We start from the raw sequence: 14,563 nt of genomic DNA, 5'->3' as shown, positions 1-14,563 counted from the left end.
TTTTTTTTTGTTTCAAGAAGCAGCAAGGAATCTAAAAGGAATTCAATACATTTACTTTTGAGACATTATATTTATTTTTACTTAAAATATACATATGTAATAAAATAAAATGAAACAATGATTATTAGGTAATAATTTCATCATTTTTATAATGCAAAATTTTCATTCACAAATAAGTCATTTAGAATACATTTCTGGGAGGATCATTTCACAATTTGAAGTATTACATTATATATTTCCCTGGGGAATTCCTTTCAAATGAATCCAACTTTTGTTCTTTCCCATTGATACTTTCTGTTTTTATTAGTTTTCACTTGCTTATTCACAGCGTGTGTCGTAGACTGTATTCTTCTTTTGAATATTATGAAGAAATATGAGAAGCTCCTTGATTTTTTTACTTATTGGAATCAACTTATCAATATTGCGCACACTCATCAAAATCTCTTGAAATACTCATTTTCCTGTTATATAATATTACTGAACAACTACAAACGTACGTACGTATTACATTTTTAAAGAATAAATTCTTTTTAAGTTAATTTACTCAACAGTCATAACTCAAAATAAACATATCATTGACATAACAATATTGTTTATCAGTGTTAGCAACCTGAAGTGGACCGACTATCGTACCCCGGGGCGTAAAATTATCGTACATGGAACGAAATTATCGTACTTTTTAGGATAATGTCTATTACAGATAAATAAATCATATAAATTGTAATATTGATATGCATGCAAGTACTCTATAGTTTATCTTTTTTAAACCACCGCTGTCAAATCAACAGAACACTGAAATCCAAACGTTTTACACGTGACACAGACCCTGAACTTTTTGATTCCCTTTCTACTTTAAGTTCAATAAATGCGCCAAGCGTAAAATTCACTCAGACAAAATTTCACTGTTCTCATGCAAGTTGGATACATAATCGAAATATCGAACTTATATTCTTTTGTTCGCATTGGTAGATGCTATACTAATCAATAAGAAAGCGTATACAGCAGGCGCTGGATAAAGTTACAGTATCGGCAGTAGTGAAACTTAGCATAGGGAATCGTAAGAACCAATAGGAATAGAGAACTTGTATTTCCCGGTATTTTCCCAAGACTTAATTGGACAAAATAAATCATGCTAATTCGATTTAGACTATCAGCGCATGAGTGAAATAGTATAAATTCTCAAATTTTGCATCATGATAGAAATTATCGTACAATCTGCGTACGATAATAGTATGTTATCGTACATCGTACGTAGGCACAAAATTATCGTATGTGTACGATAATTATCGTACGGTTCCGAACACTGTTGTTTATTTATTTATGACATTGACAATTTGACGTACTGAGAATTTTGGGTCAATTTTATTGAAAATATAATTTTTCGTCTCAAACGAGAGAATTTTACAAGACTATAGTATTTCTTATGTAATCATACAAATATTGATCCAATTTAAAGTATTATATTTAACTAGCTGCGCCCCGCGGTTTCACCCGCGTAAGTCCGTATCCCGTAGGAATATCGGGATAAAAAATAGATGTTGGCCGATTCTCAGACCTACCCAATATGCTTACCAAATTTCAGAGGAATCGGTCAAGCCGTTTCGGAGGAGTATGGCAACGAAAACTGTGACACGAGAATTTTATATATTAGATTTAAATTTAACCAAAAGCCTTCCCTATTCCTTATCGCTTACCGAAATAAAAAAAGTGATAATTAAAATCACAATCTACAATTGAGAATCTCTCTTTTTTTAGATATTTATTTAAATCTCACAAAATGTAATATTTTCGTATGATGATATGATGTTCAAATTGTTAATATCTCTTGATATTATTATTTTCCTTGTGCTTTTTACATGTAACAACGTAAATAAATTGTTTCCTTTACTTGCGGTTTTTTATTTACATTTAGGCAACACTAATGGTAAACTTGGAATGGCGCATCCGCTGCACGCTACAGTACTTAAACGGGTAGTACTTAACGACACTCGATAGATGGAGCTTTATTGTAAAGGATATTTTTTATTTGATTATATTTAATTTTTCGTATTCTAATAGTGTTATGAATGTTGTACTTTACGTTTGTAGCATAGAAGATAGACTATAATAAAATATCATCGGGTTGTGCTTACAATCTTAAGCGACGCGAACCGGCTTCAAACGGGTGCAATAATACAAAATAATATATCTTACATTTAAAACTTACCATTGAATCGCTCTGTGTCAAAGAAAACACTAACAGAACAGAAAACAGAATCTATTACGTAATTTTAACGATCCGACAATGTAATCTTATTTTCTTTATCTACGCACACAGCGTAAACGCATTTCGCACGCCGAGCATCAGCTTCCCTATTGATAAATCTAATCTATACAAAAACCCACGCGGGCTGCTTGCAGCCCGCGCACCGCGCACCATTTAATGAGTCTTGGTAAAGCTGGTCTACGAAAAAAGCAATGCGGGCTGCTTGCAGCCCGCACACCGCGCAACATCTATTAAGTCTTGATAAGACTGGTCCACGCAAAAAGCCCCGCGGGCTGCTTAGTGCCCGCGCACCGCGCACCATCTATTAAGTCTTGATAATACTGGTCCACACAAAAATCCACGCGGGCTGCTTGCAGCCCGCGCACCGCGCACCAGCTAGTTAATATATATTGGCGCGACCATCAAGTAAACGGTTGTTAATTCTTATTACAAGTAGATATGAGGGATGTAAAATGTACATTCGTGATAGCATATAAAAGAATATTAAAGTATAATAGACGATATTTTTGCATTCGTTAGTATACACATTAGATATCGATCGCAGAGTGATCAACATTTTTGTTGTAATTTTCGGTATTGGAAAAAAGAAATCATTTAATCCTACTAATATTATAAATGCAAAAGTTTGTTTGGATGTGTGTGTTTGTTGCTCTTTCACGCAAAAACTACTGAACCGATTGCAATGAAATTTGGTAAGTACATAGTTGAACAACTGGAATAACATATAGGCACTTTTTATCCCGATATTCCTACGGGATACGGACTTACGCGGGTGAAACCGCGGGGTGCAGCTAGTAACAATATAAATCTGCATAATAAGAACACCAAACATTGAAATTTAATTCATCAACATCCAACAAAACAATCGATAATACACAAAAGAAGAAACATACACACAAAGAAATAATTTTCGCATTCCCTAATTGATATAAAATTTCCTTTATATCGTCAGAGCGCTCTGAATTCCGCCGTAACCGTTCTTAAAGTTGAATTCAATAAACGTTCAGAAATCAGCCGTTCAAAGGGACTCATTGGAGGGAAAGGGCGCATCCTTACGATAAGGACCCCTCTGTTTTTTGTTTATCCCCATTTCTCCGTCTCATTTGCCTTTGTTTTTTTGCGACTTGACGCGAGTTCTTGATGCTATCTAAGACAAATCGTTTTGTTGCGGCGCTCAGTTCGAGGATGCTTTGAATTTATTTTGGTGTACATTTAGTTTGTTTGGTTATGATTTTTACTGTGTTTCGGTTGTCGTGTTGTTTATGTATACCTGTCGGAAAATAGTCCTGTATATACCTAATTATAGAAAAATACATTTTATTTGATGATATTAAAATCGAAAACACACACAGCCCAGTCTGTGGTACGTAACTCAAAAGAAATATACCTACATTCGATTTGAGGACCTCTCCCTTTTTTGAAGTCGGTTGAACACTCGTTCATAAGTTATACACATTATAGTTCATAGTGTTCGATTATTAACAGATGTTGAGTGAAACAGATATGATTTTTTACTACTAGAAGAGTAGGAAGTCACTCGCTTATAATGTTTCTATGATTAAATATCAGAACTTACTTTTTCAATATAATTAATCCATTATGAAGTGTCAAAGATAAAAATTTCCAAAAGCCATTCAAACATTACATAGACTTTATCAAAACGCTGCCATTTAAAAAGTTCACTAAGATGCTTCTCTCGCGAGTATGAATGCCGATAAAACAATCAAAAAGGTATTAAAAAGTTGGCAATCTATACGTTAAATAAATGTAAAGATGATTGATTATGAAAATTCGTCAAATATCGCCTAAAACGTTGTAACTTTAAACTCATCGGTTCAAAGGAAATGAAATCTACTTTGGCCTAATGAAAATTCTTTGATACTTCTACCGGGCCCTTTATCCCATCGGCAACGTGAATTTTGACAAGAAATCTTTACGTCAATCAATGGCTGATGTTACATTAATAAACAATGGTTTAAGTTGAAATTGTTACGTCTTTTAATTAAATTGACATTGTGATAACCGGTTTCTTGGTCTGCGAAGGTACGGAAAACAGAAAGTTAGATGAGACAAGACAAGAATCGGAAATTAATTATTTATTTACTACAAATAAGTAAACTTTTTAACGCGCATTAAGCATACCTTTGAACCTTTTTAAAATAAATTACCTACTGACGTTCCTTATAATTAATTTTAAGGTTATATACACGCTTTACGATCTAATTGTTGAGAACCGTAATGGGTGGTATGTACATGTTATTATTTCATTTTTGTTCCAACTAATATTTTTCTCTTATTACGTACGCATCACATTGCTCAACAAATAGAAATAATATCATTCAACCAATACGTGTAATTTATTGAAAAAGCTTCCAATATACACACACATCTAAACGAGACAGTTCAATAAAATTTCATATTCACAAAACATATTTTACAGCCTATAAAATATAATTGAATAAACTTCGTATAAAACGAACTATGAACAGTTTTATTCAAACATCGGCCACGGATATTTGCCTCTATTTTATGTTCATATGATAGGACTGAGGGGTCATTTTAGACTGGTTTATGAAGGCAATATTTCATAGTGATGTGTGATTTATACGCAGTCCCGGGTTAGAATTGTGCAAACAAATTGATTCAATATGTCTTCCTGTCCGGACAACAATTATTTGCACTTGGAACTTGCGTTAAGTTTCGTTACATTTGTTGAATGAGTTTTGATTAAGTTAATTAATGGTATTCGGAATTCAAAGGGAGTTAGATGGGTGAGTTTAAATTTTTTTCGTTTATTTTTATTGTTTTGGTTTGTCCAGTGGCTTGGCGTGGGTTTCTGCCACATGGAGCCGACTGAAAATGCGCCGCTCCTTCCTCCTTCTCTGTCCTCAGAGGAATGCGGGGATAGTACCCAGAAAAGACACATTAATTATTCAATTTGTATAGATAGCTGGCTTCAACTTCCATTCACTTTATCAATTCTCGAGCTAAAATCTCAGAATTTGCGTAATGTATTCTTTTCGCAGATGCTCGCAATGTATGTGCATATTATGTAATCATTTACATAGTACATTTCTATTTGACAATTTGGGGGAACTTAAATGTTGGCGCAGAAAAAGTTAACTTATCCATACTTTATTTATCTGTATTATTTGTAAAGCGATAGATTACTCATTACGAAATCTTGAGACGTATAATAAAGTAAATGTATTATATGAAGATGAAATAAAGTGTATTTTACGTCGGGCTCGGATATAAACCACTAACTGCGCTCCACGGTTTCACCCGCGTAAGTCTGTATCCCGTAGGAATATCGGGATAAAAAGTTGCCTATGTGTTTTTCCAGTTGTCCAGCTGTTTACGTAGCAAATTTCATCGTAATCGGTTCAGTAGTTTTTGCGTGAAAGAGTAACAAACATACACATACACGTACATCCATCCTCACCAACTTTCGTATTTATAATATTACTAGCTGCGCCCCGCGGTTTCACCCGCGTAAGTCCGTATCCCGTAGGAATATCGGGATAAAAAATAGATGTTGGCCGATTCTCAGACCTACCCAATATGCTTACCAAATTTCAGAGGAATCGGTCAAGCCGTTTCGGAGGAGTTTGGCAACGAAAACTGTGACACGAGAATTTTATATATATAGATATAGTGATGATTAGTTAAGCACTATATATTGAAACCAAATTCTACTTTATAGATATTTCTTTTTCCCTTGAACGCCATGGGCTTCTGTACTATAATTTGAATTTTCGAAGGCTCCCATATCAATAATTATTATTTGATGTTACAAAATAATCTAACATTTTTTATATATATATCGCGAATATAAAAACATGACTCCTATTAGCTTATGTTCAACATGAACGGCTGAACGGATTTTGATGATTGGTTAGTTGAATTTATCTTTGCTTAGATAATAACTTAAAAAAAAAACATTTGAGAAGGGAGCCGAGGTGAGCTATTTACAAGAATCTTGCAGACACGTCCAAAGCAATTTTGTAGAAATAAGAATCTTAATTATTAGCAGGTTAACTTTTTATGACATACTTTTCAAAGGATCAGGTGAGTCGCCTTATGGTAAACGACCAGCACCGCCCATGGAATATGTTACCAAGAAAATAACTGAACATTGAAATGTCTTTCAGAAGCGAATTCACTTTAAAGAGCTTGGGGAGATACTAACTTCAATAAACTGTGTATGGAAAGCAAATAAGTGCTGTGGTTTGGTGCCTATAGGTTTTATTATTTTAACACTTAAATTAGAATTAATAAAATGTTCCAATACATCGCAAGCTAAGGTTTTGTATCGGTAGATAAGGTTTTGTAAATAATCAAATATTTAAGTCTTCTTTTGCAATGCAATCAAAACGATGTGTGCTATTCCATAAAAATTACACGTTCAAACAACTTTTATCATTGATAAGACCAATAATAAAAGCAATTTTATGCAACATATAACCAAAACGAGCTGTATATCTTGAGCAAACACTCCAAACTTACATTTCTACAATCAGTCGGAAACTACCCTCTTAGTTACAGGCCATTATGCATTTGCAACAATAAACTTGACCATTTCAAGTCGTGTCACGCAAAAATAGCGCCTACGCCGTTTGAATAAGATCTAAAAGACTTCCATGGTACCTTTCTAAGTGCACCAATCTATTCCGCTTACAGGACAGCCAATTTCGTTTGCCTCTGAACATTTATTGTGCTGTAGAAACGTTTATTCAGCGAAAAAATGTGATTTAACTTATATTAATTCGACCATTCTACGGGCTTTTACATTTTGTTGCAATGCCCGCTTTGAATAGAGTTTTCGACGTGAAATTTTTCTCGGTCGAAAAATAATTTTGTTCTTCATGCCGTCTTATAACTGTGCAGCCGGAATTGTCTTCGTTAAGTGGCTGTCGAATCTATTTCTTTAGAAATCTTTTTGTTATGTAGGTAAGTAATAACGAAACAAAAATATTATTTAGTGCTGTTGCATATCTATCGAAGATCTCAACTTTTTTTAAATTAAGAACATTAACTATGAAGAATAGCATAAATACACTATTCTATTACGATCAATTTTTTTACCAACGTTTATTTTGTAAAATTTAACATAAATGTACATAATTATAAAACATTGTAATAAATTAAATTATGTGAAGTATACAGTATTATTTAATTTGCCTACTAGCTGAATTTTACGTATTATAATTATACGTATAAAAGATTCAAAAATTATAAATTTCACAACCAGGTGCACTATAGTCTTATGGGTGGCCCATGCTTTATGTATAAATATTGTCAGTATTTATGCATAGAGCATGACATTAAATACAACAATCAGATTTATTCTTTAATTAGAATTATTCAGTTTTGACACATTATTACGAACACAAAAATGGGAAAGGGTCTAATTCAATAATCAACTTTTACTCAAAAACCTCAACCTCAAATTGGTAATCAAATCAATCATGTTAGGAATAGGCGACATTAAACTTTAACATTACATTTGACAGCATCTTCAACACGTTTTTCGAAGTCATCAAATGTATCAAGTATGTCAAGGCTAGTATCTGTCCAATCGACTTCAGTCTTATCAAACCAGAAATACTTGCCTTTTACAGACTGATCAATATCCAGAGCTAAATATGCGGGAGTGATACCAGCTTCATCTACAGTCATATCACCAGCTCCTTTAGTCATATTTGTTCGAACAAAGCCCGGGTTAAGGGAATTTACTGAAATATTTCTTCCGACTTCCTTTTGTTGGATACGAGTCAGAGCACACAGTGCAACTTTTGACACTCTGTATGCGAGTACATTGTAAGATACGAAATCCTCTCCCTTTACTGTGCCATTCTTGACTGAATCCAGGAACCATGTTACAAAGGCATTGACATCTTCAACACTTACGTTTTTATTAGTGAGTCGTTGTATCCAATGTGAATTCTTTAAATTCGTTATATGACCCCAGTCACTAGATACATTTATAACTCGTCCATTTTCATTAATAATTGGAAAGAAATACTTTTGCATTAACAAAACTCCATAAAAATTAGTATCAATTACTTTTTTTGCATCCTCATAATTGGGTTTGTGATAGTCGGAATCAAGTAGGCCGGCATTATTAATCAGAATATCTAGTCCATTATACTTCTTCTTTATATATTCGGCGAATGCTTTAACACTTTCTTCATTACTTACGTCGAGTTGATGAAATTTGGGATGTAGATTTTCCTTTTCCAAGATTCCCACAGCTTCTTTGCCGCGGTTCACATCTCTTGATGTCAAATAAACAACACCAACTCCCCTTTTGCACAATTCTTTAACAATACCGAAGCCGATACCTTTATTAGAGCCAGTTACAACAGCAATTTTATCAGCCATGTTTACTGCACGGCTCTGCAAATTCAATTGGCAGAAAACTTTGCAGTTTTTATAAGCAACAGTAGATAAGACTCATATCAGAAACCTGACATTTACGTAACGATCATATTAATTAAGTTTTTTAATTCTTATCATGTGTAATAAGACAACACAAAGGTGATTATTATAAATATGACTACGATGCTCATTTTATAACCGATAATATTTTTATAACCGATGTTCTTAAAGGCTACGTAGGTTTGTAACATGCAGTGATTTTTTTTTTCAAATGGTCAAATATCTCAAAAGTGTTTTCTTAGTAGCATAAAATTCTCTTCTTTCTAAGTTTTTACAATAGTAAACTTTCTATTTCTTTCATATTTTAATAATAGGGCAACACTTAATCGTTAACAATAATTAAGAAAAGATCCAATATTATATTATAGTTACTAAACTATTAATAAGTGACTTTCCTTTTAGATTTAAATTGTAGAATAATGTACCTATTAAAGTATTTAATTTACCTTTTTTTTCAGTTGTTTTATCTAGTACACCTTATTTAGTAATTTTGCATTGATTCAGTTTTGGTAAAGATATGTTTTATCTGCAATGTTTCAAAAAGAGATTACTGTAAATATGATTATTATACAGTGCACGCTGCACAAGAAAGGGTAATCTCGATAACAACATTTATTTTTATATGATAAGCCGAATACTTATGTCATGAAGAATGCAATAAAAATAATTGTATTTATTTTTATGTAATACTCTCATTCTTTAATCTAATAAAAATATAACATAATATCATTCATTTCTTTATCTTATATAGAATTTGGTATTAAATGATTTAACTTTTGATTTAATATTTATCACATATTGTTGAAATTGACTTTACTAGTTGTTGGCCGCGGCTTCGTTCGCGTGTCTAAGAAAATTTTCGCGGTAACGGGATGTTTGACCGCAGTTGTAAGCTATATCACTCTCTGTTCTCCTAATGGTTTCGTTGGGACGTGAAAGAAAAAACTCACTTTTTCATTTATTATTTTAGTAATGTTTTCTCGTATGTAATAAAAAACGTATTAGTATGATAATGAGACAACCTTATTAAAACTAGCACTCATAATAAGATAGTACTTATAAATTACAGTTTCTTTATTTTTTCAACCGACTTAAAAAAAAATAGGTTATATTTACTAGCATGTGAATGCGGTTGTCGTATGGTACCGGAGTATCGGTAACAGCCGCACCGGGGTACCGGGGTACCGGAGGCTCCTATTCTTTATTTTCCTTCCTAATATTTTCGAATAAACAAGCAAAAGTGCTTTACTGAACACCAAAAGATGAAAAAATCTTGGTGCTAAAGCAACGATGTCCTCCAGGTCATCTGGTGGTCAAGAAAACGCAGTAATTTAGCATGGCAAGGGGTTCTGTTGGATACATATATATAACCTTTATCATCATCATTATCAGCCCATCTGTTATGTGTCCACTACAGGGAATTAATGTTTGGTCGCGGGCGTATACTAACCAGCTCTCCTGGCCCCGTAACCGAAGCGGCTCGACGGAACACACACACTATGCTATATTACTCCACTAAAAAAAAAGGATTAAGTATATTTATTTTCATTTGACACAAAACGGAAAGTCAAGATGAAGTCCCGCGAAGTTAAATATGCAGGTAAATGAAACTCATGAAATATGTTACATAGTTTAATAGTTATAATATTAATACTAATTAAATACTGTTGTGTACAAGTAATTACTTATATCAAGGGAGAACTTTATAGAACAAATAATATAATTACGAAATAAACCATTGCAAATGATATAATTACCATAAAAAAATTCTAAACTAATAAATATCCATTTGAATTTTTACACATTCATTGGTACGCCTGAAAAAGTAACGTTAACGCTCCTGCAAATTATTATTTCTAGCTGCATCTTCATAATGCTTTTCGAAGAGTTCAAACGGGTAAATTATGTCGAGATTAGTATCTGCCCAATCGACTTCAGTTCCATCAAACCATATAAACTTACCCTTCACAGACTGATTAACATCAAGAGCTAGGTTCACAGGTATAATACTAGCATCTTCTATTGACATATCCCCAGCTCCGTTAGTCATTTTCGTACGCACAAATCCAGGGTGAACGGAATTAACTGAAATGTTTTTGCCAATCTCTTTTTGTTGTATTCTTGTAAGAGCACACAGTGCTACCTTTGATACTCTGTACGCAGGAACGGTATAAGAAATGAAATCTTCTTCTTTGACTGTCCCGTTTTTTACAGAATCCAGGAACCATGTCACAAATGCATTAACATCATCAACGCTTGCGTTTTCTTTAGTAAGTTGTTGAACCCAATATGAATTTTTTATATTCGTTATGTGGCCCCAGACGCTAGACACATTTATAACTCGTCCATTTTCATTAATAATTGGAAAGAAATACTTTTGCATTAATAATACTCCATAGTAATTCGTATCTATAACTCTTTTTGCATCTTCATATGTTGTTTTACGAAGGTCAGATGCAGTTAGGCCAGCGTTATTAATCAGAATATCTAGGCCATTGTGTTTCTCCTTGATGTATTGGGCAAAAGCTTTAACACTTTCTTCATTACTTACATCAAGTTGATGGAATTTGGGATGGAGGTTTTCTTTTTCTAAAATTTCTATAGCTTCTTTACCGCGGTTGATGTCTCTTGAAGTCAAGTAAACGACACCAACTCCCCTTTTACACAATTCTTTAACAATACCGAAGCCGACACCTTTATTAGAGCCAGTTACGACAGCAATTTTATCAGCCATGTTCACTGCACGGCTTTCTATCTTAAATTGCCTAAAAACGTTTTGTTTTATAATCAACAGACGATAAGAATAATATCGCAATCCCTTATGCACATTGATATTATTAATGAAGTTTATTTAGCTGTTATCAATGTGTACTTACATTGGGCAAATATGACTATTGACCACAACGTAAATGTAATAAACGTTTTGTTTGATCTACGTCCAACCAAGGCCAAGAACTATAGAGGGTCTTAATTTCTAAATTAGTTTGAAATGACGACTAACTTTATTAACAAACTAGCTGCGCCCCGCGGTTTTATCCTCGTAAGTCCGTATCCCTAAGAATATCAGTGTAAAAAGTTGCCTATATGTTATTCTAGTTGTCAAGCTGTCTACGCACCAAATTTCATTGTAATCGGTTCAGTAGTTTTTGCGTGAAAGAGCAGCAAACACACACACATCCTTATAAACTTTCGCATTTATAATATTAGTAGGAAGTAAGTATTACAACACCATTTACTATTCGCATTGTCACCTTATATTGCATTTAGTGAATTTCTTATAGCAACAAACTAGTTATTTCTTATTATTTTTAAGATTCCTCTTCGTTTTGGGTATTTAATTTTTTGACAGAGATACTATTTTATCTTATCTGCAATATTATCACTGCGTTTATGCTTTAATTGTGCAATGCACATTGAATAAAAAAGATAATCTCGATAACCACGTTGTATTCTTATACGATAGTCTAAAGATACTTAATTGATATAACTTTACTTTGACGATTATCCACATAAGGTCATTTTGAATTATCTTTATTTTTATTTAACCTCAACACGAGAAATCTAATATAGGATTTATTATAATGACACAATTAGGGTACATAAAACACATGTTTTGTTATACATTTTATTGGTTGGTGTATTTATAATACAATTAATATAGTATGTATATAATATTAGTTATTTTTAGAAACACTGAGGATGCAAAATAAATCTGTCATTATAGACACAACTATACATTTCATCATTGATTTTTTTAATTTTTGTTTTTAAGATTTGTTAAACACAAACATATTGATTAACCCCAAGAATGTTAATGATCCTTAGTATTTGTTTTTAGCTGCATCTTCAATGCACTTTTCGAAATATTCAAATGGTTCTAAAAAGTTTAGACTAGCATCTGCCCAGTTCACTTCAGTTTTGTCAAACCAAATATACTTGCCTTTCACAGACTGATCAATATCAAGGGCTAAATATACAGGGGTGATACCAGCATCTTCTGCAGACATATCACCTGCCCCTTTTGTCATATTTGTACGAACAAACCCAGGATGAAGGGAATTAATTGAAATATTCTTCCCGGCTTGTTTTTGTTGGATTCTAGTGAGAGCACACAGTGCTACCTTTGAGACTCTATATGCAAGAACAGTGTAAGAAACGAAATCCTCTTCTTTCACTGTTCCGTTCTTTATAGAATCCAAGAACCAGTTAATAAATGCATCGGTGTCTTCTAGGCTTATGTTTTCTTTAGTAAGACGTTGAATCCAATATGAATTTTTTATATTCGTTATATGGCCCCAAGAGCTAGATACGTTTATGACTCGTCCATTTTCCTTCAAAAGTGGAAAGAAGTACTTTTGCATTAATAAAACTCCATAGTAATTGGTGTCAATTACTCTTTTTGCATCTTCATAGTTAATTTTATAAAAATCAGGATCAAGTAGGCCAGCGTTGTTAATCAGAATATCTAGTCCATTGTGTTTCTCTTTGATGTATTGGGCGAAAGCTTTAACACTTTCTTCATTACTCACGTCTAGTTGATGAAATTGGGGATGGAGATTTTCTTTTTCTAAAATTTCTATAGCTTCTTTACCGCGGTTGATGTCTCTTGAAGTTAAGTAAACGACACCAACTCCTCTCTTGCACAATTCTTTAACCGTACCGAAGCCGACACCCTTGTTGGAGCCAGTTACTATGGCAATTTTATCAGCCATGTTTACTGCAGCACATTCAATATTAAAGTGACTTTATTTCAATCTTCATAAGCCGTAGATGATAAAACGCATATCAATATAAGTAATGACAGTTACAGCATTAACGATGTTTATTTTACTGTTATCAAAATGTATGTATATAACGGAAATGTGATTGTTGAACCGTTTTTTTTTGGTGAAGATAATTCATAATTATACACTTATAATACAAAGCAAACAGACGTTTGTTCGTTTGATCGCGTTAATATCGGGATCTAGTGGATCGATTTCGAAAATTCAATCACCGTTAGATTTGTACGTGATTCCTAAGAGCTATAGGATATATATGTACCACGGACAAAGACGGGGCGAACTGGTAGTTCTTGTTGTAAAGTTATTTTGAAGGATATTTAAAGTAACGTTTTTTTATGATAAGCTTGGGCATCAATTCATAACATCAATAATTGTAACTATTTGCGAAAATAAAGGTATATTTATCTTAGCCTTAGTCTGAAATGAAATTTCTATCCGTCTTCATCTCTGTGCAGAGGCATATTTCCGAAACGGCTAATCCAACTTTGATTGGATTGTCTTTAATAGTTGCTGATGTAAGTAAAAAAGGCTGACTGAGTTTAACTATACTAACATTATAAAGCTAAAGAGTTTACTGTTACTGTTTACTGGTCCGATTTGAAAAATTGTTTTAGTATTTGTGGTGGTTTACTGTTTACTGGTCCGATTTGAAAAATTGTTTCAGTATTTGATAGCCCATTTATTAATTAAGGCTACATGCTATATATGTATCACGGATGAAAACGGGGCGGACCGCTAGTTACAGAGTTTAAATTTAAAATCTCCGTCCATCTAGTTATTAAAACTATAACTTCTATACTATTTGATGTGTTTTCTTGTACAGATATGGAACATTGTATATCATATATGGCATTACAACTGGATGAGCTGATTATGATGATGTTGATATAGTGAACTTAAAATCATCAAATGTTTGTATTTATTAGGTAAGGAAATTGAGAAATTAGCATGTTATGTATTCGTCCACTACCTCACAAGTGATAGGACGTATTTTTTATGCAAAATACATTAAATTAAATTCCATGTTCTTTTTCTCGCAGTCGGTTAAAAGTATAAAACGTTGAGTTCT

The 14,563-nt window shown here is 33.1% G+C and overlaps 3 protein-coding genes and 1 long non-coding RNA gene across 4 annotated transcripts; all 4 read right to left on the bottom strand.

Annotated features, from left to right (window-relative positions):
- LOC119839611 lies at window positions 1-495 on the bottom strand. Its single transcript, XR_005288266.1, has 2 exons — window positions 228-495; window positions 1-31 (listed from the first exon to the last, which is right to left on the bottom strand). It is a non-coding gene; the product is annotated as an uncharacterized LOC119839611 (long non-coding RNA).
- Window positions 496-7,756: 7,261 nt separating this feature from the next.
- On the bottom strand, window positions 7,757-8,653 carry LOC119839806 (carbonyl reductase [NADPH] 1-like). The gene has a single exon (XM_038366247.1). The coding sequence runs from the start codon at window positions 8,651-8,653 to the stop codon at window positions 7,757-7,759; it is 897 nt and encodes a 298-aa protein (XP_038222175.1).
- Window positions 8,654-10,541: 1,888 nt separating this feature from the next.
- On the bottom strand, window positions 10,542-11,444 carry LOC119839805 (carbonyl reductase [NADPH] 1-like). The gene has a single exon (XM_038366246.1). It carries the CDS (start codon window positions 11,442-11,444, stop codon window positions 10,542-10,544), a length of 903 nt encoding a protein of 300 aa, XP_038222174.1.
- A 1,087-nt stretch (window positions 11,445-12,531) lies between these two features.
- LOC119839804 (carbonyl reductase [NADPH] 1-like) lies at window positions 12,532-13,422 on the bottom strand. Its single transcript, XM_038366245.1, has one exon. It carries the CDS (start codon window positions 13,420-13,422, stop codon window positions 12,532-12,534), a length of 891 nt encoding a protein of 296 aa, XP_038222173.1.
- Window positions 13,423-14,563: the final 1,141 nt, after the last annotated feature.

The sequence above is a fragment of the Zerene cesonia genome, chromosome 4 (assembly GCF_012273895.1).
Source record: "Zerene cesonia ecotype Mississippi chromosome 4, Zerene_cesonia_1.1, whole genome shotgun sequence".
NCBI classification, from domain to species: domain Eukaryota; kingdom Metazoa; phylum Arthropoda; class Insecta; order Lepidoptera; family Pieridae; genus Zerene; species Zerene cesonia.
The sequence above is the reverse complement of the archived record's forward strand: the minus strand, read 5'-3'. Positions and strand labels throughout refer to the sequence as shown.

Coding starts and splice junctions, on each gene's coding strand:
- LOC119839806 (XM_038366247.1), bottom strand. CDS start 8,653: ATGGCTGATAAAATTGCTGTTGTAACTGGCTCTAATAAAGGTATCGGC.
- LOC119839805 (XM_038366246.1), bottom strand. CDS start 11,444: ATGGCTGATAAAATTGCTGTCGTAACTGGCTCTAATAAAGGTGTCGGC.
- LOC119839804 (XM_038366245.1), bottom strand. CDS start 13,422: ATGGCTGATAAAATTGCCATAGTAACTGGCTCCAACAAGGGTGTCGGC.